At 44.1% G+C, this 26,971-nt stretch overlaps 1 protein-coding gene across 2 annotated transcripts in view; it reads right to left on the bottom strand.

The window, feature by feature from the left end:
- The window catches only part of LOC139546622 (receptor tyrosine-protein kinase erbB-4-like), a 518,533-nt gene that overhangs the window by 116,160 nt on the left and 375,402 nt on the right, over nucleotides 1-26,971 (bottom strand). For both annotated transcript variants that reach the window (XM_071355216.1, XM_071355215.1), the window contains exons 11-14: nucleotides 25,608-25,698; nucleotides 18,837-19,036; nucleotides 14,982-15,114; nucleotides 1,326-1,419 (exon numbers count right to left, since the gene is read on the bottom strand). In XM_071355216.1, the coding sequence (XP_071211317.1) occupies nucleotides 1,326-1,419; nucleotides 14,982-15,114; nucleotides 18,837-19,036; nucleotides 25,608-25,698 (518 nt within the window). The remainder of the gene's footprint in view (nucleotides 1-1,325; nucleotides 1,420-14,981; nucleotides 15,115-18,836; nucleotides 19,037-25,607; nucleotides 25,699-26,971) is intronic.

The raw sequence follows: 26,971 nt of genomic DNA on the forward strand, positions 1-26,971 counted from the left end.
GGGAGCAGGGAGCAGGGAGCAGGGAGCAGGGAGAAGGGAGAAGGGAGAATGGAGAAGGGAGCAGGGAGAAGGGAGCAGGGAGAAGGGAGCAGGGAGCAGGGAGAAAGGAGAAGGGAGAAGGGAGCAGAGATCAGGGAGCAGAGAGAAGGGAGCAGGCAGCAAGGAGAAGGGAGCAGGGAGCAGAGATCAGGGAGGAGGGAGAAGGGAGCAGAGATCAGGGAGAAGGGAGAAGGGATCAGAGAGAAGGGAGCAGGGAGAAGGGAGCAGGGAGAAGGGAGCAGGGAGAAGGGAGCATGGAGCATAGATAAAGGTGGTGAATGATCTCCTTGTCTAGACAGGAGATGAACGGAAGTACAAGGAGCATCATAACACAGCCTGAGACAACACTTGAGAGTCCACAGGGACACACACATTTACAAACTCACACACAGATATACGGAAACACACAATCACGTATGCACACACATTCACACAAACACACATCACACAAAGACAGTATTGCTTAATTAACACATGTCAGAATTTAATTTAACATGAAATGAAATAAATAGTGAAGCTCGCTGCCACACTTTAACTGAGAATACAATTAATTGTGCTTCGAGGGAAATCGAAGGCCTAGTCTGGATCTCAAATGACACCCTACGACCTATATATTGCTTTACTTTTGACCAAGGCCCATAGTGCTCTGGTCAAAAGTAGTGCACTACATATAGGGAATAGAGTGCCATTTGGGATGCAGCCCTTATCTGTGGTCACAAGTGATTTCAGTTTATGGTAGGGACAGAAAAAGAGAAAGAGAAAAGCTCTAGAGAGACTTAATGGACACAATATGATTCATGTTTTTGCTGATGGCAGCTTTTGAAGAAAGGTCTGTCTACTGACAGTGATAGGTGGATGTTTCTACCAACTAAACTTAGTTGAATCCACTGACTGACTGCAAGTCGCTCTGGGTAAGAGCATCTGCTAATTTACTCAAATAAAAAATGTAATGTAGGATAATGTTATGGCACACTGAGTACGCTATAAAGGATTTCTTGGCATAACCATATAATACATATTATTATTTATTGTCTGTAGTATTAAGTCCGAATGTGCAGGAGTGAGGATAATTTATCAGTGCATGTCATGAATGCTTGAGGATGGTTCTATGCTTGAGGATGGTTCTATGTGTGTGTGTTAGTGTGTGTGTGTGTGTGTGTGTGTGTGTGTGTGTGTGTGCGTGCGTGCGTGCGTGCGTGCGTGCGTGCGTGCGTGCGTGCGTGCGTGTGTGTGTGTGTGTGTGCGTAGGCACGTATGTGTTAGACTGTGTCTCTAGAGGATCTTACCGGGCCATGACAGGTCAGAGAGTAATCGTCTGCTCTCTCACACTGGGCATCACACTCCACACACACCGAGCCGTTGGCATACTCACGCACCTCCCTGAAAACCAGAGATGGAGAGGGGGGGGGCGGAACACGAGGAAGGGATGGAAAGAGGGGGAGAGAGAGTGTGTGAGAGAGAGGGGGGGAAACCAAGGGAGGTAGAAGAAGATGAAGGGAGGTAGGGGGAGATGGAAGAAAGGAGAAGAGAGGCAGAGAGGGGGAAGGAGAGAGAGGGGGGGAGGGGAGAGAGAAGGAGGGAGGGAGGGGAAGATAGAGGGAGAGAGAGGGATAGAGTGGGGGAAGTGTGGGGGAAAGTGAAAAAAAAAATAAGTGTGTCAGATACAGGAAGGGAGGCGAGCTGTGCTCCATTGTGCTCCATTGTGCTCCACTGTGCTCCACTGTGCTCCACTGTGCTCCTCAGTGCTCCTCTGGCTCTGATTAGAGGAATAGCTGGAGGGGTTTCATGGTCTCAGGCGCTGCAGTCACTGTACTGTGGAACATCCACTCTTCCACTGTGTATACTGTACACAACTAGCAACAGCCTGCTAAGATGGCTGACATGAGCCTGGACATGAGCCTAGACTATTGCAGATGGAAATTAAATGAAACAGAAAACTGACAAAAAGGATGGGTGCGTCCGACATTGCACCCTATTACCTATATAGAGCATATAATCCCCATAGGCAGTCGTCAAAAGCAGTGCACTATAAAGGGAATAGGGCTCTATTTCAGATGTAACCAATGTCTTTTGCCTAAATTACAAAAAGAAACACATACTACATACAGTTTTTAGTAAAAGACAATAATTCAACAACAGTGACAAAAAGCTGAACCTTCAATGATCAATTACATCATACATTTCTTAAACCTCAATCAATCGCCTTCATCAATGTCAACATTAGTGGAGACTGCTAAATATATAGATAAATATGTAACCAATAGCTACCTGCACTATCTGATCTGCATTTGTCCTCTTTGCACATACGCTGCTGCTGTTTATCATCTATCCTGTTGCCTAGTCACTTTAACCCTACCTATATAAACATATCACCCTCAATGACCTCGTATCCCAGCACATAGACTCGGTACTGGTACCCTGGTAAGTTATCTTTACTCAATGTGTATTTTTTCCTCGTGTTTTTATTTTTTCTAATATCTCTCTTTCTGCATTATGGGGAAGGGCAGTAAATAAGAATTTCACTGTTAGTCTACACCGGTTGTTTACGAAGCATGTGACTAATACAATTTTATTATAGTTGATTTGAGGAAACAATCAATGTGTGGAGTGTGTGTATGAGTGTGGCGTCTGGTGTGTGTGTGCGTGTTTGTGTGGAGTGGGGTGTGTGTGTGGTGTGTGTGTGTGTGTGTGTGTGGTGTGTGACGTGTGGTGTGTGTGTGTGTGTGTGTGTGTGGCGTGCGGTGTGCATGGCATGTGGTGTGTGTATGGCGTGCGGTGTGTGTGTGTGTGTGTATGCATGTGTGTGTGGAGGAGGTGGGCTTTTATATCTCGTTCTTATGTTTAATTTGGCACTGAAGGTCACTGGATGAAGTCATGGGCTTATTTAGCGTTGAGCATGCACTGCACATGCTGAGAATGTTCAATCTGATGTATTCCATTAAGTTACACTACACCCTCCAGCATCCAAGCTAATTATCTTGGCTGTATTGATACAATCACTTTGGTGTAGCATGGATTTCCAACTAATGCTAACGGGTGTTCCATACTTTCAGAAATCAATTATCTAAAGTGGTGTCTTGTTCTTTTCTCACAACATTAAAATCAGAAGTCACGGGTGGGCCTTGAAAAGTCATTAACTAACAGACACAAAGTATAGCAAAGAGATTTAACATGGCACCCTTTAACATTCATGTGAGGGATAGGACAGTGTGTGTGTTTGTGTGTCTGTGTGTGTGTGTGTGTGCATGCATGCGTGTGTGTGTCTGCCTTTAATACTAACGGGAGGAACAAGAGAAACTCTGGTGTATGCTGTGAGCAGACATGGGTTCAAATACTATTTTAAAGTATTTTGAATAGTTCATCTGAGCATTACTGAGCTTGTCTGGGGCAATGGAAGCAATAGAATAATCACAAAGAGTGCAAATCCCACCCATCTGGCACTACAGGCAGGCTGAAGCAACTGCCTAAAAGTATTAGAAAGATTTCAAATGGTATTTGTACCCAGGTCTGGCTGGGACAATATGTGTGAGGAGGAAGTGAGTGTTTCCTCCCTCTGTTAAATAACAAGAGGAATACCTCCATGGGACCTGAAATCAAATCAGGATTAATTATGCTTTATCCGGTCAACACAATGCCATGCAGGGTGGCACGGGAGGTAGGTCTTTGTCTGGTGAAGCTATGATTTAAATGGGTTATGGTTTAACATGTCCTTTATGTTAGCTTAGTCTCCCATGGTTCTCCATAGGGTTTAGCTTCTCTATTGCCTAAGCCCCCCCCTCTCTCTTTCTCTGTCTCTTTCTCTCTCTCTCTCTCTCTCTCTCTCTCTCTCTCTCTCTCTCTCTCTCAATTCAATTCAATTCAATTCAATTGACTTTATTGACATGGCAAGTTATTATTACTTACATTGTCAAAGTATACATATCGAAAAATTTAAATAAAATATATATGTATATATATACACAAAATATATATATATTTATATATAAATAAATGGTGGGACTAACAGTAATAATAATAGTAGTAGTGGACATGGGATTACCATTAATAACAGCTACAACAACAATATTAATCAGAACAACAATACATTAAAGCAACAGTAGTAGACCAGTGTCAACATGACTGAGAAGACACATGACCTGGTACGAAAGACAAAACAAAACTAAGCTAAATGGGAAATATTATCAACATTTCTTTGCATTTTTCACTGGCTGTCCCTCAGGCTGTGGCAGGAGGACACATATTTGGCTGCCAAAACTGCACATTTTGGCTTTTCACCCAACAAATATTTGAATTTTTCTTCATCTTTTATAGTTTCAAATTCTTTGTATTGAATTATAATTTTGGGAAAGAAATATGCTCTTAGGTCTGAGTATTTGTCACAGTGTAGTAGGAAATGCACTTCTGTCTCTACCTCTCCCCTGGAGCAGAGTGAGCACAGCCTGTCCTCCCTGGGCAGCCAGGTTTGTCTGTGACGACCGGTCTCTATAGCCAGACTGTGCTCACTGAGTCTGTACCTAGTCAATGTTTTCCTCAGTTTTCTATCAGTCACAGTGGTCAGATAGTCTGCCACCATGTACTGTCTGTTTAGAGCCAAATAGCATTGAAGTTTACTTTGATTTTTTGTGGTGTCTTTCCAATAGGTTATATATTTTTATTTTTGTTTTGTGATGATTTGGTTGGGCCAGATTTTCTGAGGGCTGTCCCGAGGCTCTATGGGGTTGGTTTGGGTTGGTGAACTGAGCCTCAGAACCAGCTGGCTGAGGGGACTCTTCTCTGGTTTCATCTCTTGACATTGTAGAGCTGTGTGATGGAATGTTTTAGGGTCACTTGTTTTTAGATGGTTGTAAAATTTGATGGCTCTTTTTTCTATTCGAATGAGGAGGGGATATTGGCCCAATTCTGCCCTACATGCGTTATTTGGAGTTTTTCTTTGTACTTGCAATACAGTCTTGCAAAACTCTGCATGCAATACTTCAATTGGATGTTTGTCCCATTTAGTAAATTCATTATTAGAGAGTGGACCCCATACTTCACTGCCATATAGAGCAATTGGTTCTATAACTGATTGAAAAATTTTGAGCCAGATTCTAATTGGAATTTCAATTTTGATGTTCCTTTTAATGGCATAGAATGCTCTTCTTGCTTTGTCTCTCAGCTCATTCACAGCCATGTGAAAGCTACCTGTGTTGCTGATATTTAGTCCTAGATATGTGTAGTTTTTGGTGTGTTCTAATAGAACTGTGTCCAAATAGAATTTATATTTGTCATCCTTATTTCCGGACCGTTTTTGGAATATCATTATATTTGTTTTTTTTAGGTTAACGGTCAGAGCCCAACTCTGACAGAACCTGTGAAGATGATCTAGGTGTTGCTGTAACCCCTCTTTAGTGGGAGACAGCAGCACCAGGTCATCTGCGTACAGCAGACACTTGATTTCAGTGTTGTGTAGGGTGATACCAGGTGCTGTCGATTCTTCTAATGTTTTTGCCAATTCATTCATGTAGATGTTAAATAATGTTGGACTTATTGGGCAGCCCTGTTTCACTCCCCGCCCCTGAGAGAAGAAGTCTGTTTGCTTGTTGCCAATTTTAACCGCACATTTGTTTTTAGTGTACATTGATTTAATAAAATCATATGTTTTCCCTCCAATACCACTTTCTATTAGTTTATAAAAAAGACCTTCGTGCCAAATTGAATCAAATGCTTTCTTGAAATCTACAAAACACGAGTAGATTTTGCCTTTGTTTTGGTTAACTTGTTTATCAATTAGAGTGTGGAGGGTGTAAATGTGGTCTGTTGTACGATAATTTTTTAGAAATCCAATCTGGCTTCTGCTCAGGACGTTGTGTTCGTCAAGGAAATGATGTAGTCTGCTATTTATAATACTGCAGAGAATTTTCCCCAAGTTGCTGTTAACGCATATTCCTCTGTAATTATTTGGGTCAAATTTGTCTCCATTTTTATAGATTGGTGTGATCAGTCCCTGGTTCCAAATATCGGGGAAAATACCTGCAGTGAGGATAATGTTGAAGAGTTTGAGTATAGCCAATTTGAATTTGTGGTCTGTATATTTGATCATTTCATTTAAAATCCCATCAGCACCACAGGCCTTTTTGGGTTGGAGATTGCATATTTTTTCCAATAATTCTTCTTCTGTAATTGGGGTATCCACAGGATTCTGATAGTCTTTGATTGCTAATTCAAGGATTTGTAATTTTTCTTGTATATCTTTTTGTTCTGGGCTCTTTGTTATATTGCTGTAGAGGTTTGCAAAGTGATTTCTCCACATATCCCCATTTTGGATAGCCAACTCCTCATGATAAGGTTTGTTTAATTTATTCCAATTCTCCCAGAAGTGGTTTGATTCTATGGATTCCTCAATTCCATCCAGCTGATTTCTAATGTGCTGTTCCTTTTTTGTTCTTAGGGTGCGTTTGTATTGCTTCAGTGTTTCCCCATATTGAAGGCGTATATTTTTGTTGTCTGGTTCTCTGTGTTTTTGATTAGATATATTTCTCAATGACTTTCTTAGATTTTTGCAATCATTATCAAACCATTTTTCATTATCTGTTATTTTTGGTTTGCTCTTATGCTTCTTTAGATTAGCCAAGGAGGCTAATTTGTCAAATATAAAGTTTATGTTCCTAACGGCCAAATTTACACCTTCATTGCTGAAGGAGAATGTTAAGGCTAAAAAGTTGTCCAGGAGAGATTGTATTTTTTGGCTACTAATTGCTTTTTGGTAGATGTCTGTACTGTTTGCACTCCATCTATAGGCTTGTTTAGTACCATGTAATTTATTGGGCCATGATGCTTCATGGTTGGGTTCTGCTCTACACTGTGATTTTACTGTGGTCTGAGAGAGGTGTTAGTGGGCTGACTGTGAAGGCTCTGAGAGACTCTGGGTTTAGGTCGGTGAGGAAGTAGTCTACAGTGCTGCTGCCAAGGGATGAGCTGTAGGTGTACCTACCAAAAGAGTCTCCTCTCAGCCTGCCATTGACTATGTACAGACCCAGTGTTCGACAGAGCTGCAGGAGCTGTGCTCCGTTTGAGTTTTTTACTTTGTCATAGTTGTTTCTGTGGGGGTATGTGGGGAGGGAAAGGTTGTTGCTTCCTGGTAGGTGTTTATCCCCATGACTGTTAATAGTGTCTGGTTCTTCTGCTATTCTAGCATTCAGGTCTCCACAGACCAGTACGTTGCCTTGGGCCTGAAAGTGACTAATCTCTCCCTCTAGAATGGAGAAGCTCTCTTCGTTGAAGTAGGGTGACTCTGAGGGGGGAATGTATGTGGCACAGAGGAAGACGTTTTTATCTGTCAAGATAGCCTCCTTGTTGATTTTTAACCAGATAAAGAATTCTCCTGTTTTGATCAATTCGATTGAATTAATTAGTTCAGATTTATACCATATTAGCATTCCCCCTGAGTCTCTGCCCTGTTTGATTCCTTTTAATTTAGTGGATGGTATGATTATCTCCCTATAACCTAGTGGACAGCCAGTGGAAACATCACCTCTGCACCATGTTTCCTGTAGTACTAAAATATCAACATCATCAATTTCTTTCAGGAAGTCTGGGTTTCTGCTCTTTAGCCCAAAAGCAGAGGACTTCAATCCTTGTATATTCCAACATGCAACGTAAAAAGACTTCATAACTTTTTTTTTTTTCTCTTTTCTTTACCTTTCAAAATGAGACAAACACTCACAATCCAAGAAGAACCATTAAAATAGGATTTTTCAATTAAAGTAAACTCTTATTTTGCAAATGTGATTTGTTTATCATTTAAGATAGAATTTGTGTCATGCCACTTGGGTGGATGTAGTGTGAGAATGGTGGAGTTCTTGTGCTCATCTTACCATGACCCTCGGCCCATCACATGTGAGCATAGTAGACTCAGCATTTGTTTAATGTCACTCATTTGGTTGGTGGGGGCTGGGCCAGTTGCTCCTCTCACAGCCTGTGCGTAGCTCTGCCTGCTGGGCTGTGGCTCCTCCAGGTGTGGGTCTGCGGTGGGGAGGAGGGGGGTGGTAGGCCTCATCTGGGTGGCTCTGAAGCTGGGCTGGGGTGGTCTGTGCTGCGCTGGCTGTGGTGGGCATTGAGGTTGGTGGTGCTGTGGTCGTGGCTGGGGGGTCCAGGGTGCTGGTCCGGGATGTTGTCTTGGTGATCTCGGCGGGGTGGAGATTGCTCCGCTGTTCCTGGGTGGAGAGGTCGGGCTGCGGTTTAGAGCGACGTCCTTGAGAGTCTTGGCAAGGATGGGGACTGTCTCCCTGTACAGGTGAACATGGTCATAGAGACAGTCCAGATCGAGGGTGGGATGGTGGGCCAGGTGTACATTGGGTCGCAGGGCACAGTCCCGGGATAGGCTGGCATTTATTCTTTGGATTGTGGCAGGGTGGAAGTCCCTCCTCTGTAGAAGGGTTGACACTATGATTCTTGAGTTGGGGAAGATTGCGGAGGCCTTCTCAATCACTCCCCGTAGTGAAGTCGCCACCCTCTCCTGCTGAGCACGCAGGTCGTTGCTTCCGGTATGTATGATTATGTGGCTTGGCGACCCGAGATGGTTCTTATCAAGCAGCTCCATGGCACTTTGCGTTGTTGGGCACCACACCTTTCTCGTTTTGTGTCTAGGGAAAAGTTTCTTCTCCTGAACATACTTCCCATTTGAGTCCATTAACAGGACGATGTCAGCCAGTGTTTCTTCTGGACGGGGGGGGGCAGAGGGGGGGCTGGTGGGTGTTGGAGCTGGGGTGTGGCTGGTCTGTGTGGGTGCCACTGTCAGTGGGAGGCTGTTCTGTGGGTTGGGGAGGAGGGGTGCAGCAGCCAGGGCTGGGGAAGTCTGGCTGGTTGAGCTGGGCCCCTCTGCTGTGTGAGGGCAGGTCATAGGGTGGTGATCTATCTGCTCCTGCAGCCTGTCCTCTGCTCTCTTTCTCTCCTGCAGCTCCTCTCTTAGTGCGGTCAGCTCCTTATTGCTGCTCTGCCTGTCTTTTTGGAGCTCTCTCACCTCCTTTGTTAGATCAGCCAGCTCTCTCTTGAGTCCGTCTCTCTCTTGCTGAACCTCTTTCAGCTGTGTTGCAAGGCTGCTGTCCTGCTCTGTCCTCACCTTGGTTAGGAGCTCCTCTAAGGTGTGGTTGTCTGGTTGCTGTTTGCTCACGCTCTCCCTGAGCAGGACCACCTCCCCCTCCAGTTTGGTGAACTCATCCCTCATGGCAGCCATGGTGGTGAGGAGGGCCTGAGCCTGCTCTGCACTGAGGGGGTCGCTCTCCTCCTGGGGCGTGTCCTCCACTATGGTGGAAAGAGAGGTGCTGGATGTGCCTTTTTGGGTGGGGAGGGTAGGGGTGAGGGTGGAGTTTGTGTTGTGGGAGGGCATGTCACTGGTGGTGTCCTTCTCTCTCTCCGCTCTCTCCTTAATGGTCTGAAAGTCTGTTTCAAACAGCCTGATGTTACCTTGCACCATGACAGTCCCAGTCTTGTAGAGGTTGATTGTTATCATGGTGCTGTCAGGGTCGTCTGTCTCTTTGATTTTCAGCTTCCACCCATTACAGATTCCCTCTTTCTTTATGCATGGGTAGTGAGAGCAGACTGCTGAGCGCCATGCATTTGGCTGGTCAGTGAGGAAGATGAGATTACTCACGTCACCGTTTTTGTAGAGGTCTGCAAAAAGGGTTTCTGGCCTCTTCTCTAGTAGTTTCTGTTTGAAAGCTTTCCTCATTGTGTCATTTTTGGCCTTTTTTGGGTAGAGAATGGATTCTGCGCTGAGGGGGAGTGGGGACATGGTGTCTGTGCGCTCTGCTACTACCGCTACTGCTGCGCTGTTCTGCTGCCCCGTTGCCATGGCAACCGATTTGTTCGTCTGCTGTTCGCGCTACTTTCAAAAAACAGCAAATATAGTGAAAAATCCTCACACAAAAGACTGAAGATATGTTTACAGTTAGTCCGTGCTCCTTTTTGGTTTACTCACTCAGTTTGGTCGTTTGATGTAGTTGTATTAACTGACCTTGCTAGGTTTGTTCTAGCTCGTTTCTTATGGCTAGCTTGTTAGTCTGCTGGCTGGGTCTTTGTTGTGTAGCTAGCTAGCTAGACTCAAAACTTCTTAACTTGAGGCGCCAAGTTACTTTTTTTTCTATTCTGAATGTATAGAGTTGTTGTTCATCACTTCTTGTCTGGAATTCTTCTTCGATTAGAGTGTTTATCTCATTCTAAAAACCAAAAAAATCAAATATATCAGGAGCTCATGTTGAGCATGACTCTCTCTCTCTAGTTCATCACTTCTTGTCTGGAAATCTTCTTCGATTAGAGTGTTTATCTCATTCTAAAAACCAAAAAAATCAAATATATCAGGAGCTCATGTTGAGCATGACTCTCTCTCTCTCTCTCTCTGTCTCTGTCTCTGTCTCTGTCTCTCTCTCTCTCTCTCTCTCTCTCGTGACTTTTTGTTGTAGGACAGAGACACGTCAGTTACACAGCACTTAAGACCTCTGTTCTAACACAAGACCTGGAGGACAGAAACTTTTAGGCAAAGACCTCACTTCCTCACGGGAGGTCCAACCTAAATCTCCACTATAACAGTTGTACTTTGTGTCTGTGTCATCATATTTTCTAGCAAACCTGTTGTGCTGACTCAGTCACTCAAAATAGACAATTACCTTCAAGACAGAGATGTTAGGAAATGCAAAATATTTGTTTTTCCTTCTAGATAGTGCCCCACAGTGAACAAGACATTGTCTCAATCAGTCAAAAGCTTGGACCCACCTACTCATTCATGGGTATTTCTTTATTTTTACTATTTTCTACATTGTAGAATAATAGTGAAGACATCAACATTTGAAATAACACATATGAAAACATGTAGTAACAAAAAAAGTGTTTTTATACTTGAGATTGTTCAAAGTAGCCACCCTTTGCCTTGATGACAGCTTTGCACACTCTTGGCATTCTCTCAACCAGTTTCACCTTGAATGCTTTTCCAACAGTCTTGAAGGAGTTCCCACATATGCAGAGCACTTGTTGGCTGCTTTTCTTTCGCTCTGGGGTCCAACAAATCCCAAACAATCTCAATTGAGTTGAGGTCAGGTGATTGTGGAGGCCAGGTCATCTGATGCAACACTCCATCACTCTCCTTCTCGGTCAAATAGCACTTATACAGCCTGGAGGTGTGTTTTGGGTCATTGTCCTGTTGAATGATAGTCCCACTAAGCGCACAACAGATGAGATGGCGTAACGCTGCAGAATGCTGTGGTAGCCATGCTGCTTAAGTGTGCCTTGAATTTTAAATAAATCACAGACAGTGTCACCAGCAAAGCATCCCCACACCATCACACCAACTCCTCCATGCTTCACAGTGAGAACCACACATGCGGAGATCATCCATTCACCTACTCTGCATCTCACAAAGACACGGCGGTCAAATATGTACTCATCAGACCAAAGGACAGATTTCCTCCGGTCTAATGTCCATTGCTTGTGTTTCTTGGCCCAAGCAAGTCTCTTCTTATTATTGGTGTCCTTTAGTCGTGTTTTCTTTGCAGCATTTCAACCATGAAGGCCTGATTCATGCAGTCTCCTCTGAATAGTTGTGTCTGTTACTTGAACTCCGTGAAGCATTTATTTGGGCTGCAATTTCTGAGGCTGGTAACTCGAATGAACTTATTGTCTAGAGCAGAGGTAACTCAGGGTCTTCCTTTCCTGTGGCGGTCCTCATGAGAACCAGTTTCATCATAGCGCTTGACGGTTTCTGCGACTGCACTTGAAGACACTTTCAAAGTTCTTGCCATTTTTCATATAGACTGACCATCATGTCTTAGAGTAATAATGGACTGTTGTTTCTCTTTGCTTATTTGAGCTGTTCTTGCCATAATATGGACTTGGTATTTTACCAAATAGGGCTATCTTCTGTATTTCACCCCTACATTGTCACAACACAACTGATTGTCTCAAACGCATTAAGAAGGAAAGAAATTCCACAAATTAACTTTTAACAAGGCACACCTGTTAATTGATATGCATTCCAGGTGACTACCTCATGAAGATAGTTGAGAGAATGCCAAGAGTGTGCAAAGCTGTCATCAAGGCAAAGAGTGGCTACTTTGAAGAATCTCAAGTATAAATATATTTTGATTTGTTTAACACTTTTTTGGTTACTACATGATTCCATATGTGTTATTTCATAGTTTTGATGTCTTCACTATTATTCTACAATGTAGAAAATAGTAAAAATAAAGAAAAACCCTTGAATGAGTAGGTGTCCAAACTTTTGACTGGTACTGTATATACAATATAAAACTATGTAGGGCTGGGCGATATCGCCAACATATCATATCACAATATTGTTCTCTGAATAGCAAAACTTCTACATATGTTTTATGAGTAGTGCATGACCCTTGAATGGATACAAAATAGTACTAAGTGGTTTTAATGGGCTTTCTCCATTCTGATGGTTTAATACTCAACCAAACTAGGACAAAACTGACTGTGAAGTAGTCCAATCTGTAGAACATTTAATTCAGCACTGTATCAAAATATTGTTATAGACAGTGTTGTAAAAATACGTACCGGTATGTGAATCCATACCGGTATACCAGTATTCATGATGCATCGCCCAGCCCTAAAACTATAGGGTAGTTTAACAGTACCAGACACAGATTAAGTCTAGTCCTGAATTTGAAAGTGATTTTCATGGAGATTCTCCATTGAGCATGCTTTTTATTCCCAGACTTAGTCTATGTTCTGGAAACCACCCCTATGTGTTCTACAGTATGTACTTCTATGGTCTCAATAGACTTCAGTCAGTAGCGTCTCGTGGCTCTGTGATTGGTTAGTAGCATCTCTCGTGTTCCTTTGATTAGCCGAGCTGTGAGCGGTGGCGTGCAGACAGGCAGACAGGTAGGCAGAGCGTGGCCCTGTGCGCAAGCAGTGACTGTGACACGCAGTGACACGCCTAACCCCCCTGCCCTGTGCCTCTCCTCTCTCGTCTGGCGTACCTCTCCAAACTGGCCCCACGTTTCTCGACTACGAAGGGCCCCGATGGCTGCCTGGGCCTAGAGCCAGTCAGTCTGCAAGGCAAAACAAGCATCCATGTCTGTCTCTACTGTGGTGTACACCAGCCATAGACATAGAACCGTTCATCTATTTCTACACCACACTGGACTTTAGCTTTGTCTTTAGTCTGGCTTACGGTTGAGATGGTGACTTTTAACTTTGAATGTCTCACCTGTTATTGCCATTGAAAAACAGCCTTTTAAACTATTTATTAGAGAGGATTTTACAGGAAAACAACAACAACAACATAGACAATGTAGCAACACGATTTTAAATAGTGCAGGAAATACAAACCCATAACCAATCCCCCTAATCACCATATAAGTACACTCCCTCAAACCCCTCCATGTTGTCTCCTGTCTCCTATTGACACTACAGTAAGTACACTCCTGTGTGTGTGTGTGTGTGTGTGTGTGTGTGTGTGTGTGTGTGTGTGTGTGTGTGTGTGTGTGTGTGTGTGTGTGTGTGTGTGTGTGTGTGTGTGTGTGTGTGTGTGTGTGTGTGTGTGTGTGTGTGTGTGTGTGTGTGTGTGTGTGTGTGCGTGCGCGTGCGTGTGTGTTAGTGTGTGTGGGTGTGTGTGTGCGCGTGTGTGTGCGAATGTGTGTGCATTAGTGTGTGTGTCTGTGTGTGTGTGTGTCTGTGTGTGTGTCTGTGTGTGTGTCTCTCTGTGTGTGTGCGTGTGTGTGTGTGTGTGTGTGTGTGTGTGTGTGTGTGTGTGTGTGTGTGTGTGTGTGTGTGTGTGTGTGTGTGTGTGTGTGTGTGTGTGTGTGTGTGTGTGTGTGTGTGTGTGTGTGTGTGTGTGTGTGTGTGTCTGTGTGTGTGTGTGTGTGTGTGTGTGTGTGTGTGTGTGTGTGTGTGTGCGTGCGTGTGTGTTAGTGTGTGTGGGTGTGTGTGTGCGCGTGTGTGTGCGAATGTGTGTGCATTAGTGTGTGTGTCTGTGTGTCTATGTGTGTGTGTGTGTGTGTGTGTGTCTGTGTGTGTGTCTGTGTGTGTGTCTCTCTGTGTGTGTGCGTGTGTGTGTGTGTGTGTGTGTGTGTGTGTGTGTGTGTGTGTGTGTGTGTGTGTGTGTGTGTGTGTGTGTGTGTGTGTGTGTGTGTGTGTGTGTGTGTGTGTGTGTCTGTGTGCGTGTGTGTGTGTGCGTGCTTCTGTCTCACATATTGTAACATCTCTACTCTGTAAATCCACACTGCAGCAGATGAAAACAACCTTAATCTTATCTCCCCTGTTATTTACTCACCGGAGGGTTTTGTTGTGGTGGTTTATCCTTCAGGTATGAAGTGCTGTGTCTGACCTGGCCTCATTCCTGTCTGCGTCCCAAATGGCACCAAAATCCATATATAGTGCACTACTTTGAAACAGAACCCTATGGGCCCTGGTTAAAAGTAGTGTACTATATAGAGAATAGGGTGCCATTTGGGAGGCAGACCATCTTTCATTCAAACACACATCTATTTTTCTCTGATATTTGAGAAACAAGAAAGTTCATTCTTGGTCCATTATTGCAGTAGCTTTCTATCTTTCACAGGAGCCTGTAGATTGTGTTTACACCGTGTTTTCTCCCGTTCAGGGATTACCGGAATGAAAGAGGGAAGAGATTGGTGTCTACACAGACAGTAGTTATATTGTACACTTACTGGTCTGCCGAACAGGTAATACATAGTACTACTGAAAGAAAATCACTATATAAAAAAACTATTCTGTAAATCCTTTCATATACAAGTCATACTCGTTCTCAGACCTAAAACTCAAACAAAAGTACTTTCACTGAGGTAAAAGAGTTGTTAGTTTAACAGCTGTATTTCTCTTTATCTTCAGGCATATTGAGAGTCATACAGTCATAACGTCATTATGTTAGACTGTCAAGTGTCTACAGTATCTGTCATTATGTGATACTGGTATATGTAACTCACCCTTCATAGAGGTTGCAGGTGTCCACACAGATGCGTCCCCGGCTGAAGTAGCGACAGGACAGGCACTGGTCTGGTCCCGGCCCCCAGCAGCCAGCGTCCGAACACAGAGGCTCACACACCATCCGCTCAGTAGCTGAGAAACACAGGAATACAGGTTAAGACTAGGGTTAGGGGACAGACAGAAGGTCAAAAACCATCCACAGTAGCATGACAGGGTTAGGTACTGGACAATATTGATCTTTTTTTATTGGAAAGGATATGGGTGGAGCCATTGGCTACTAAAATTACAACTTTTATTTTTCAAGGCTACTGTGTTAATCTGAGGCCAATCAGTCAAACAGTGGTTTCAACTCAACCATGAGCTCTCCTTTCTCTCCTCTCTCTCTCTCTTCCAGGTCCATCTGAGGGAGGGTGGATCAATGGTCACATGTTTATTGTCTATACTGTACTGTCTGTGTGTCTGCCATCTGCAAAAGGTAATGCCAGGCAGACACACCATGCAGGTCTATGTCAAAGCCCCTTTCTTAGAAGTTCATGGGGAAATTAGAGCATTAGAGCATCTAAGTTAGAGCATCTAACAAGGTAGAGCTGAAGCAGAAAGGTAGAGACATGTCCCACCATGCAGATCTATCTCAAAGATCCTTTGTTAGAAGTGGAAGTGTATGGTGATGTGATTCCGGGAATCCCGGTTGGAAGATTTACGGAATCTAGAAGGAATAAGCAGGAAATCCAGAATTTTCAGACCGTGATTTTCTGGAAAACCTGGGAATTAGGGGGAAAGACAGCTGATTTTTGCAACCCTAATCTGTCTGTAGAGTGCTAAGGTAGAGAGGGAGACGGACAGGTGGGTCTGTGAGAGGAGACCGACTGTGGAGCTGAATGTGGAGCAGGCTGTAGTTGTGTTCTCCCATTATGTTCTCCCAGTTGTGTTCTCCCAGTAATAGTGCTAACCAGGTAGTAAATTAGCTTCAGTAACACCTGGATGTACAAGCTAACTGTGATGACGAATGACAAGACAAGAAAAAAAGGGAGAAAAAACAAACAAATAAAGTTGAAAATCAGTCCTAAACTCTGTCATTATCTTTTCAGCATCAGCAGATTCTAGCAAAGATAATGATTAAGGCGGCTTTTAGTCCAACTGTCTCTCTGTGCAGGAAATAGGCTCTCTGTACTTAACTGATATGAGTGGACGGATGCCATACCACTACAGTAGGAGCAGCCTACTATCAGTGCATAATAATACCAGGAGTGAGATCTCTCTCCAGCTCGGTTTATAATATTATATGGTTGCTATATAGTCTCTCGTGACATACTGTTCAAATGTAGAAGCCGGCCAGCGGACACTTCAGATTCATTTTCTAGGTTCCAAGATTGTTACCCAACATTGTACCCGGCATTGTGAGAAGTCGAGGGTCTGTGGGGTGAGGGGTGAGGGCTACTATTTCATACAACAGTTCTGTCTCAAATGGTACCCTTCTACCAATATAGTGCACTACATTTGACCAGGGCCCTATATACAGTGGTCAAAAATAGTGCACTACGTAGCGAATAGAGTACCATTTGGGACATGTCAGAAGTGATTTCCATTCCCCATGCAGCAGGATGCAATGTCTGGCAGGTCCACAGCAGCAGAGAGCAACAGGCTGTCTGGCCTGGCCTAGTTCAGCTCTTCACTGCTCCGCTCTGCCACTGGCTCCGTACTGGCTTCCCCTCCCCATCGGAGCAGCATAAAGAGACTGCATGTGTTTGTTAGGCACCAGAGACGGAGCTGACAGAACTACAGTCACAATCATTCACCAGAGACGGAGCTGACAGAACTACAGTCACAATCATTGCACCCTCACTTTGAGGTTCAGGCCAGATGTAAGCCAGGGGGCATTCTGTGTTTTGGTGTCATGTCCAGAATGGTTACACATTTTGAAAACAAGAAGCAATATAGTGAGAGAGAGAGCGACGGGGGGATAGAGAGAGGAAGAGAGAAAGTGTTAGAGAGGGGGGAAAAGGAACAAATTGAAAAAAGTGCTTGTGAGGGCAGAGCATGAAAGCATTGAGATCCGTGTGATACAAAAGCATCTCTGTTCCAGTTCCAAGGCCTCACTTTGTGCTTCAGAGCCGTAGGTAACCAGGCCAGGAAAGAGAAACAGAGATAGGGAGACGAGAGACAGAGAGAGAGAGAGAGAGAGACCGAGAGAGAGAGAAAGAGAGAGAGAGAGAAAGTGGAGAGAGAGAGAGAGAGAGAAGGGGGAAAGAGAGAGACAGAGAGAGACGGAGAGCGAGAAGGGGGAGATAGAGAGAGACAGAGAGAAAGAGAGATAAGGGGGAGAGAGAGAATGACTCAGAGACATAGAGAGAGAGAGAGAGAGAGAGAGAGAGAGAGAGAGAGAGAGAGAGAGAGAGAGAGAGAGAGAGAGAGAGAGAGAGAAGGGGGAGAGAGAGAGAGACAGAGCAAGAGAGAGAGAGAGAGAGAGAGAGAAGGGGGAGATAGAGAGAGACAGCGAGAGACAGAGAAAGAGAGACAGAGAGAGAGAGGGAAGGGGGAGAGAGAGAGAGAGAGAGAGAGAGAGAGAGAGAGAGAGAGAGAGAGAGAGAGAGAGAGAGAGAGAGAGAGAGAGAGAGAGAAAGAGAACAAGAGAGAGAGAGAGAGACAGAGAGAGAGAGCGAGAGATAGAGAGAGAGAGAGAGACAGAAAGAGAGAGAAGGGGGAGAGAGAGAGAGAGAGAGAGAAGGGGGAGAGAGAGAGAGAGAGAGAGAGAGAGAGAGAGAGACAGAGATAGAGAGAGAGAGAGAAGGAGGAGAGAGAGAGAGAGATAGAGAGAGAGAAAGGGGGAGAGAGAGACAGATATAGAGAGAGAGAGAGAAGGAGGAGAGAGAGAGAGAGAAGATGGAGGGATGCAACAAGATCAAAAAGATGCCGAAATCAACGTTTCTGACCCCTCTTTAAAACACACAGTTTGGACTCCATGGACGTCAGGTACATCTCCAGGGAGACGAGGAGATGCTCGAGGGGACTGTGGAATGAGCCGAGCAACCAGAGCCGAGAGAACGCTTCCAACAACGTTCCGTTACCGGGAGACAATACCCATCACTGTTGCATCACACATAACATCCTACTTCTTAATGAAAAACGGGGGAGTGAAAAAGGAAGACATTTAAGAATGAAATAAAAACACCACATGTCCCTTTGATTCTCATCAAGGTTATTCAGGGATGAAGAGAAGAGACCTAAATGTGGATGTAAGGCTGTGTCCCAAATGGCACCCTATTGCCTGTATAGTGTACTGCTTTGATCAGAGCCGTATGGGCTCTCATCGAAAGTAGTGCACTAAATGTGCCATTGTCCCTGGTCAAAAGTAGTGCACTATATAGGAAATAGTGTGCCAGGCACATTATGTAGTAATTACAGTGAGTGTGTTGTGTGAATGCTTCAGGAAGCTCCTGTCTCCTCTGCTTTCTCCTCCATAACAAAGAGAACAGTCAACAGAGCCGCATAGAAACCTTAATGAGGAGAGAAGCAGCAGCTGGGGTAGAGATGTCTACCTTGAGCTATGGCTGGGCTTACACACATGCACACACGCATGCCTAAGGCTGGAATTTTAGTAGGAGAGAAACCAGTGGTAACTGAATTCTCTCAATAGTCCAATTTCACCACAATATTTCACAATTGTATCTGTGTATAAACATTTTGACTGTTGGCATATCAGTGACATCTAAGTTGGGTTAGGACTGAAATTTGTGTGTGTGTGTGTGTATGTGTGTACAGACGTGTATGTGCATTTGTGCATGCATGCATTTGTATGTGTGTATGTGTGTGTGTATGTGTGTGTGTGTGTGTGTATGTGTGTGTGTGTGACTCACTACACTCTTTGGGGTCTCTGTTGTTGCGTATGAGGACCTTCTGGTTGTTGGCTCTGAACAGGCCGGTCCAGTTGACGGTGTTGTAGTAGCACAGCTGACTGTTATTGGTGATGTACACGTTACCAGCACTGATCTCATTCAGGGACTGGAGCTGGAGGGATGAGATCCACCGCTGCTTCAACACTAGGAGAGAGATACCACTGGGAGAGATGAGAGGAGAGGGGAGGAAGAGAAAAGGGGAGAAGAGAGGGGAAAGGGGGAAGGATAGAAAGGGAAAAGGGTAGTGGGGGGAAGAGGGAAGATAGAGAGAGGCGTTGGAGAAAGAAAGAGACGTAAGATGGAGGGGGAGAAAAGGTGAAGAATACCAATGAGCAAGAGAGAGAAAGAGAGAAAGGAGAGAGAGAGGAGAGAGAGTAGAGAGAGAGAGGAGAGAGAGGAGAGAGAGAGAGAGAAAGAGAGAAAGGAGAGAGAGAGAGAGGAGAGAGAGGAGAGAGAGAGAGTGAGAGAGAGGAGAGAGAGAGAGAGGAGAGAGAGGAGAGAGAGAGAGAGGGGAGAGAGAGGAGAGAGAGGAGAGAGAGTAGAGAGACAGAGAGTAAGAGAGAGGAGAGGGAGGAGAGAGAGTAGAGAGAGAGAGAGTGAGAGAGAGGAGAGAGAGTAGAGAGAGAGAGAGTGAGAGAGTGAGAGAAAGGAGAGGGAGGAGAGAGAGTGAGAGAGAGAGTGAGAGAGAGAGGAGAGAGAGGAGAGAGAGTAGAGAGAGAGAGAGTGAGAGAGAGGAGAGAGAGAGGGGGGAGAAAGAAAGAGGCAGAAGCAGACAGAATAGGGTAGAGATGAAGAGAACATAAGATAAAGGTCAGTTAATGTTATTCCTGTAACGAGCATGTTTAGCAAGCCAACTCACACTGCTCTCTAAAGTCTTGCAAAGCTCAGCAAGACCGCTCAAGATTGACATGGAAATTGGATGTCTATCCATGTCCTGAGGACTTCGGGAAATGCATTCAACATCAGCCAATAGGGGAAACAGTGAGGACTATTCCCATCAAATAGGCTTGGGTTTGCTAGGGTGCTGTGGACGCGGGTGGTGGAGGGGTGCAATCCCATGACTCTGGAGATGAAGGTGTGGATCCCCTTTGTGAACATCATTTTTATTTTATTTTATTTTAACCCCTATCCTAAGCCTTAACCCTTACCTAACCATTTGGAATGAGTTCCTAAACAAACATTTTTAACCCTATCCCAAGCCTTAACCCTTACCTAACCATTTGGAATGAGTTCCTAAACAAACATTTTTAACCCTATCCCAAGCCTTAACCCTTACCTAACCATTTGGAATGAGTTCCTAAACAAACATTTTTAACACTATCCCAAGCCTTAACCCTTACCTAACCATTTGGAATGAGTTCCTAAAGAAAAATTTTTAACCCTATCCTAAGCCTTACCCCTTACTTAAACTATTCAGAATCAGTGCCTTAACTTAACCCTTAACTTCGAAATGTGATGTTTGGAGGAACTTCGAAATGTGATGTTTGCAATGAGACTGTGAGAGCTTGTTGCAAAGCTCTTAGATGTATTAAGATCACTTAATGCAAAACAGTGATCTTTGTCGGTGTCTTTAATCCCTGTGATGTGTACAGCATGCTCCTCTCTTTCAAGCTCTCTCTCGCTCTCTCTCTCTGTCTGTATGTCTGTCTATTTTTCTGTCTGTTTGTCTGTCTCTCTCTCTCTCTGAAAGCAAGGGTTTTGTGCCAGATAGATCCATGGAGAAAGGTAGCATGGAGTGCACAGAGGCACTCTGGCTAACAAGAACATAGCTCTCCACATAGTGATAGGCCACTGAGGAACACAAGTCGAGTCTGGCTCTGCTCTTCAACTCCTCCTCCCTTTCTCCTTCTCTCTCTCTCTTTCTCTCTCTTCCCCTTCTCTTCCATTCCCTCCATCTCTCCCCCTCGCTCTCCCTCCCTCCCTCCCTCTGGCTGTGTGTGGACAGACAGGGCTGTGTAATGTCAGGGCCATCAGATAGAATGTCTTCCAGGCATGCGTTGGCTGGCAGGCAGTCATTTGTACAACGGCCGTGCTGCTCTCAGTGGATGACCCTATACACTACGAACTGAGCTGCACTGACAGTGCTAGGACACAAGGGAGACTAGAGACTGGGAGACAGCTTTTTAATAACTCTGTGTGTGGAGGGGTGTGTGTTTATGTGTGTGTGTGTGTGTGTGTGTGTGTGTGTGTGTGTGTGTGTGTGTGTGTGTGTGTGTGTGTGTGTGTGTGTGTGTGTGTGTGTGTGTGTGTGTGTGTGTGTGTGTGTGTGTGTGTGTGTGTGTGCGTTTACTTGAACTTGTCAACATGTCATCCACACCCTCCTCTCTCTGCTTGCAAACATGTGCTGATATGTCTAATGGAAGCTCTATTAGCATATAATGACGGTAATTACAGTATTATCTTGAAAAGCAGGAGGAACTGTTCATGTAGCTAAAGCAAATCATCATCTAATCTAATGGCTCTCAACCCACAGTGAGTCTTAGACTGCTGTGATGGATCTGCAGGCTCTCCACTAGACTGCTGCTCTTGGTGTGATGATAGTGTAGTGCAGGGATCATCAACTTGATTCAGCCACAGGACAATTTTTTTCTTGAGCGGATGGTGGGGGGCCGGAACATAATTAAGCAATAAGGCCTGAGGGGGTATGGTATATGGCCAATATACCACGGCTAAGGACTGTTCTTATGCACGACGCAACGAGAAATGCCTGGATACAGCCCTTAGCCGTGGTATATTGGCCATATACTACAATCCCCCAAGGTGCCTTATTGCTACAGTATTATAAACTGGTTACCTACGTAATTAGAGCAGTGGAAATAAATGTTTTGTCATACTGTGGTATACGGACTGATATACCACGGCTGTCAGCCAATCAGCATTCAGGGCTCGAACCACCCAGTTTATAATTACAAATAATAAGTAGACTGCATATTGACTGCAAGAAGCCAAAACAGATATAATGTTTGACTAAAACGTACTCATTTTAAAGCTTGCTTACATTTGTATACAATCACGTGTCTCTCTATTACAGTTGAAGTCGGAAGTTTACATACACCTTAGCAAAATACATTTCAACTCAGTTTTTCACAATTCCTGACATTTAATCGTAGTAAAAATTCCTTGTCTTAGGTCAGTTAGGATCACCACTTTATTTTAAGAATGTGAAATGTCAGAATAATAGTAGAGATAATTATTTATTTCAGCTTTTATTTATTTCATCACATTCAGAAGTTCAGAAGGCTCACAGGTTTACATACACTCAATTACTATTTGGTAGCATTGCCTTTAAATTGTTTAACTGTTTCGGGCAACCTTCCACAAGCTTCCCACAATAAGTTGGGTGAATTTTGGCCCATTCCTCCTGACAGAGCTGGTGTAACTGAGTCAGGTTTGTAGGCCTTGCTCGCACACGCTTTTTCAGTTCTGCCCACACATTTTCTATAGGATTGAGGTCAGGGCTTTGTGATGGCCACTCCAATACGTTGACTTTGTTGTCCTTAAGCCATTTTGCCACAACTTTGGAAGTATGCTTGGGGTCATTGTCCATTTGGAAGACCCATTTGCGACCAAGCTTTAACTTCCTGACTGATGTCTTGAGATCAATATATCCACATAATTTTCCTCCTTCATGATGCCATCTATTTTGTGAAGCGGATCAGTCCCTCCTGCAGCAAAGCACCCCCACAACATGATGCTGCCACCCCTGTGCTTCACGGTTGGGATGGTGTTCTTCGGTTTGCAAGCCTCCCCCTTTTTCCTCCAAACATAACGATGGTCGTTATGGCCAAACAGTTCTATTTTTGTTTCATCAGACCAGAGGACATTTCTCCAAAAAGTACGATCTTTGTCCCCATGTACAGTTGCAAACCGTAGTCTGTTTTTTTTATGGCGGTTTTGGAGCAGCGGCTTCTTCCTTGCTCAGGGGCCTTTCAGGTTATGTCGATACAGGACTCGTTTTACTGTGGATATAGATACGTTTGTACCTGTTTCCTCCAGCATCTTCACAAGGTCCTTTGCTGTTGTTCTGGGATTGATTTGCACTTTTCGCACCAAAGTATGTACATCTCTAGGAGACAGAATGCGTCTCCTTCCTGAGCGGTATGACGGCTGCGTGGTCCCATGGTGTTTATACTTGCGTACTATTGTTTGTACAGGTGAACGTGGTACCTTCAGGCATTTGGAAATTCCTCCCAAGGATGAACCAGACTTCTGCCAAATTTGTGCTTGTGTGTTTATGTGTGTGTGTGTGTTTATGTGTGTGTCTGTGCATTGACCAGCACTGATTCAACTGGGGAATCTTTGGCATGGTAAATGACCAATTGCGACAACATTCCATCTATCAAATTAGCAGAGTTGGATATCTATGGTATTCTGATGAGCTCACAAAGCAACAATGACATTATAACCATTCTTAGATGACAGACTGCCTGTACACAAGCTAATAATGGTAAATCACTAGCTCCTGAGGAATAGTGCTACATTGTTAACACACCTCAAAGTATGGTACAGTAGTGATGTACTGCAGAGTAGATGTCAGTGGTGTTCCCCAGGGCTCCATGCTTGGACCACTGCTCTTCATTATTCACATCTCTTAACTGAGTTCCAGGCATAAATATACAATATAGACAGTGCTCTATTTTATTATGTGGTTCCACACCTAGGGTCATTCTATAAAATGAGCGCCTTTTGCGTCCCTTTGATATTTTAAGTATAAATTGTTCAACACTATTGAGTTTTAAAAGCCTGTTATATTAAATGAAGTGCCCTTTACTACAGACCATATGGAGAATTCAATAAATCGGAATAAAAATAAAGACCTGCTAAAGTGCCAAAACTCAGCATTTTGACATGTCCCTCCGTGCAGTGACTTCTAGGAAGATTTGAACCCACTTAAGCCCAACATTTCTCTAAGTTTTCACCATCATTGAAAAGCCCTAGTTATTATGTTGCTATGAAGATTATTTATTTAATGTGATTAATGATTCATTTACGTCTGTCCCTCATTTACGGTCAACCCTGTTATGTGAACTGAACCCTCATTTAAGGTCAACCCTGTTATGTGAACTGAACCCTCATTTAAGGTCAACCCTGTTATGTGAACTGAACCCTCATTTAAGGTCAACCTTGTTATGTGAACTGAACCCTCATTTAAGGTCAACCCTGTTATGTGAACTGAACTATTGTCACGTTCCTGACCTGATTTCCTTTATTTTGTTTTCAGCCAGCCATGACCAGCCAGAGCCGTCAGCCAGCCATGACCAGCCAGAGCCGTCAGCCATCCATGACCAGCCAGAGCCGTCAGCCAGTCCGGAGCTGCCCCTCAATCCGGAGCTGCCCCTCAGTCTGGAGCTGCCCCTCAGTCCGGAGCTGCCCCTCAGTCTGGAGCTGCCCCTCAGTCTGGAGCTGCCCCTCAGTCCGGAGCTGCCCCTCAGTCCGGAGCTGCCCCTCAGTCTGGAGCTGCCCCTCAGTCCGGAGCTACCCCTCAGTCCGGAGCTGCCCCTCAGTCCGGTGCGGCCCCTTAATCCAGTGGGGTTAATATGGAGGGTGGCCGTTAGAAGGAGGCCACGGAAGGGGGGATTGACTATGGTGGGGTGGGGACAACGTCCAGAGTCAGAGCCGCCACCGTGGACAGATGCCCACCCAGACCCTCCCCTATAGGTTCAGGTTTTGCGTCCGCAGTCCGCACCTTGGGGGGGGGGTACTGTCACGTTCCTGACCTTATTTCCTTTATTTTGTCTTTGTTTAGTATGGTCAGGACGTGAGCTGGGTGGGCATTCTATGTTATGTGTTTCTATGTTGGGTTCTTTTCAATTAGCCTGATATGGTTCTCAATCAGGGGCAGGTGTTTTACGTTTCCTCTGATTGAGAACCATATTAAGTTAGGCTGTTCACACTGTTTGTTTGTGGGTGATTGTTTTCCGTGTCAGTAGTTGTGCCACACGGGACTGTTTGTCGGTTAGATTCTCTTTTGTTATTTTGTTTCGTGTAGTGTTCAGTTTATTTGATAATAAAACATGGACACTTTCCACTCTGCGTCTTGGTCCGTTCCCTACACCTACTCTTCAGACGAAGAGGAGGAAATCAGCCGTTACAACTATTGTTTAATTATGGTGAAACTATTCCTTTAAAACATTTTTTTTTCAAAAGAAACATTGAACATTGATAGTGAAATCCTAGTGTAAAAGCAGGTGAGCTGGTTCTACTCTTTTTGACTATTCTCCGGTGTGGAAAACTGAGCAGGTCGAGCATAACATGTCAACCCTGTTACCCATAGATTAACAGGTTAGAAATGTTTGAACAATTACATTTTTTATGCTTGCATTCAATTGCCCCTTCCTGTTACACACAACAAGCTTCCATTCCCCCTGTCTCATGGAAATGTATAGCTGATTTAAGATGAAATCATCAACCCTGTTACGGTCAACAGAGTTACTTTATTTGGCACTTAATAAGCACTTACTATAGTTATTTTTATTTAACATCTTGAGATGGGAAAACATGTTTTTATGAAGTTGAACATGACAGAATGTTAAAATAAGGTGAAATCAAACGTTTTTTAGAGACCAAGTTACACTTCTCAAAAGGCACCAAATTGATGGAATGACTTCCTACCTGTAGTAATGTAGAGTGTAATAATGTAGTGTAATAATATAGTGCTGTAATGTACTATAATAATGTAGCATAGTAATGTACTGTAATAATGTACTGTCGTAATGTCATGTAGGTTCTTACCTGTACAGTGCTCTACCTCCTATGGTTGCCAGATTGGAGAAGACACTCAGGTCTGTCATGTTCTCTGGCCACGACTGGATGTTCAGGAAACCTACAGGCACACAACCAATCACATAATATTTCTCCAGGAACACAGCCAATTACATCACTGCTAACATCTTTGATGTATTACCAGATACACAGCAAATCCTAACACACACAGGAAAACAAAGGTAACATGAGACTTTAATGAATGTAACATAGTGAGCCACACATGTTGCTAGTGGGCTAGGCATTGTGATACCTATTTATTGCCTTTATTTAACCAGGTAAGTTCTTGAAAACACATGATCTTTATTTACAATAAAGACCATCCCAATACCTCCCAGTCATGAGTGAAACATGTCAGGTATACATGACCAAGAAGATATCTGATATATACATATTTTTGCATTTCCTATATCTGCCTCTGGGCATTAAATCATTTAGCAGGTTGAATGAATAGCTGAGTGGATGACCATGGATCATTTAGAACATTTAATAATGGATGAAAATAAATGAAATATTTAGAGTTGAGGGGAGCAATCCCGTTCTAGCCAGTTGAGGACAAAAATAATGAACACATGAGGAAGAGAGGAGAGGGGCTGAAAAGTTATACAAAGACCAAGGATAACGCAAAACATACAATTACTTTAACATTGAAAACTCCAGACGGCCGCATATTTTCAAGGATACATTTCATAATAGTTTCATAACTGATATTTTGATTGGCTTTAATCAAATTAATGACCTTGGAAAGGGATATGAGAGGAAGAATGTTGTCTAACTAATGAAATGTATGTGGCTCATATCAGCATGTATTCGCATCCCTGATGAATGCATCTCCCAGTCTGATGATGTGAGGTGAGTTTCTAAAAGAACCTTGTTTCTAAGTTGTTTACAAGAGAAAGATCACCTTCAAGTCTGCCTTAATCATTCTACAGGCATATCTCCTGTTCCTCTCCTGTATCTCTCCTGTTCCCCTCCTGTTCCCCTCCTGTTCCCCTCCTGTTCCTCTCCTGTTCCTCTCCTGTTCCCCTCCCGTTCCTCTCCTGTTCCTCTCCTGTTCCCCTCCTGTTCCTCTCCTGTATCTCTCCTGTTCCCCTCCTGTTCCCCTCCTGTTCCCCTCCTGTTCCTCTCCTGTTCCTCTCCTGTTCCTCTCCTGTTCCCCTCCCGTTCCTCTCCTGTTCCTCTCCTGTTCCCCTCCTGTTCCCCTCCTGTTCCCCTCCTGTTCCTCTCCTGTCCCCTTCCTGTTCCTCTCCTGTCCCCTTCCTGTCCCCTCCCTGTTCCTCTCCCGTTCCTCTCCTGTTCCCCTCCTGTCCCTCTCCTGTTCCTCTCCTGTTCCC

The sequence above is a fragment of the Salvelinus alpinus genome, chromosome 20 (genome assembly GCF_045679555.1).
Source record: "Salvelinus alpinus chromosome 20, SLU_Salpinus.1, whole genome shotgun sequence".
Taxonomy (NCBI): domain Eukaryota; kingdom Metazoa; phylum Chordata; class Actinopteri; order Salmoniformes; family Salmonidae; genus Salvelinus; species Salvelinus alpinus.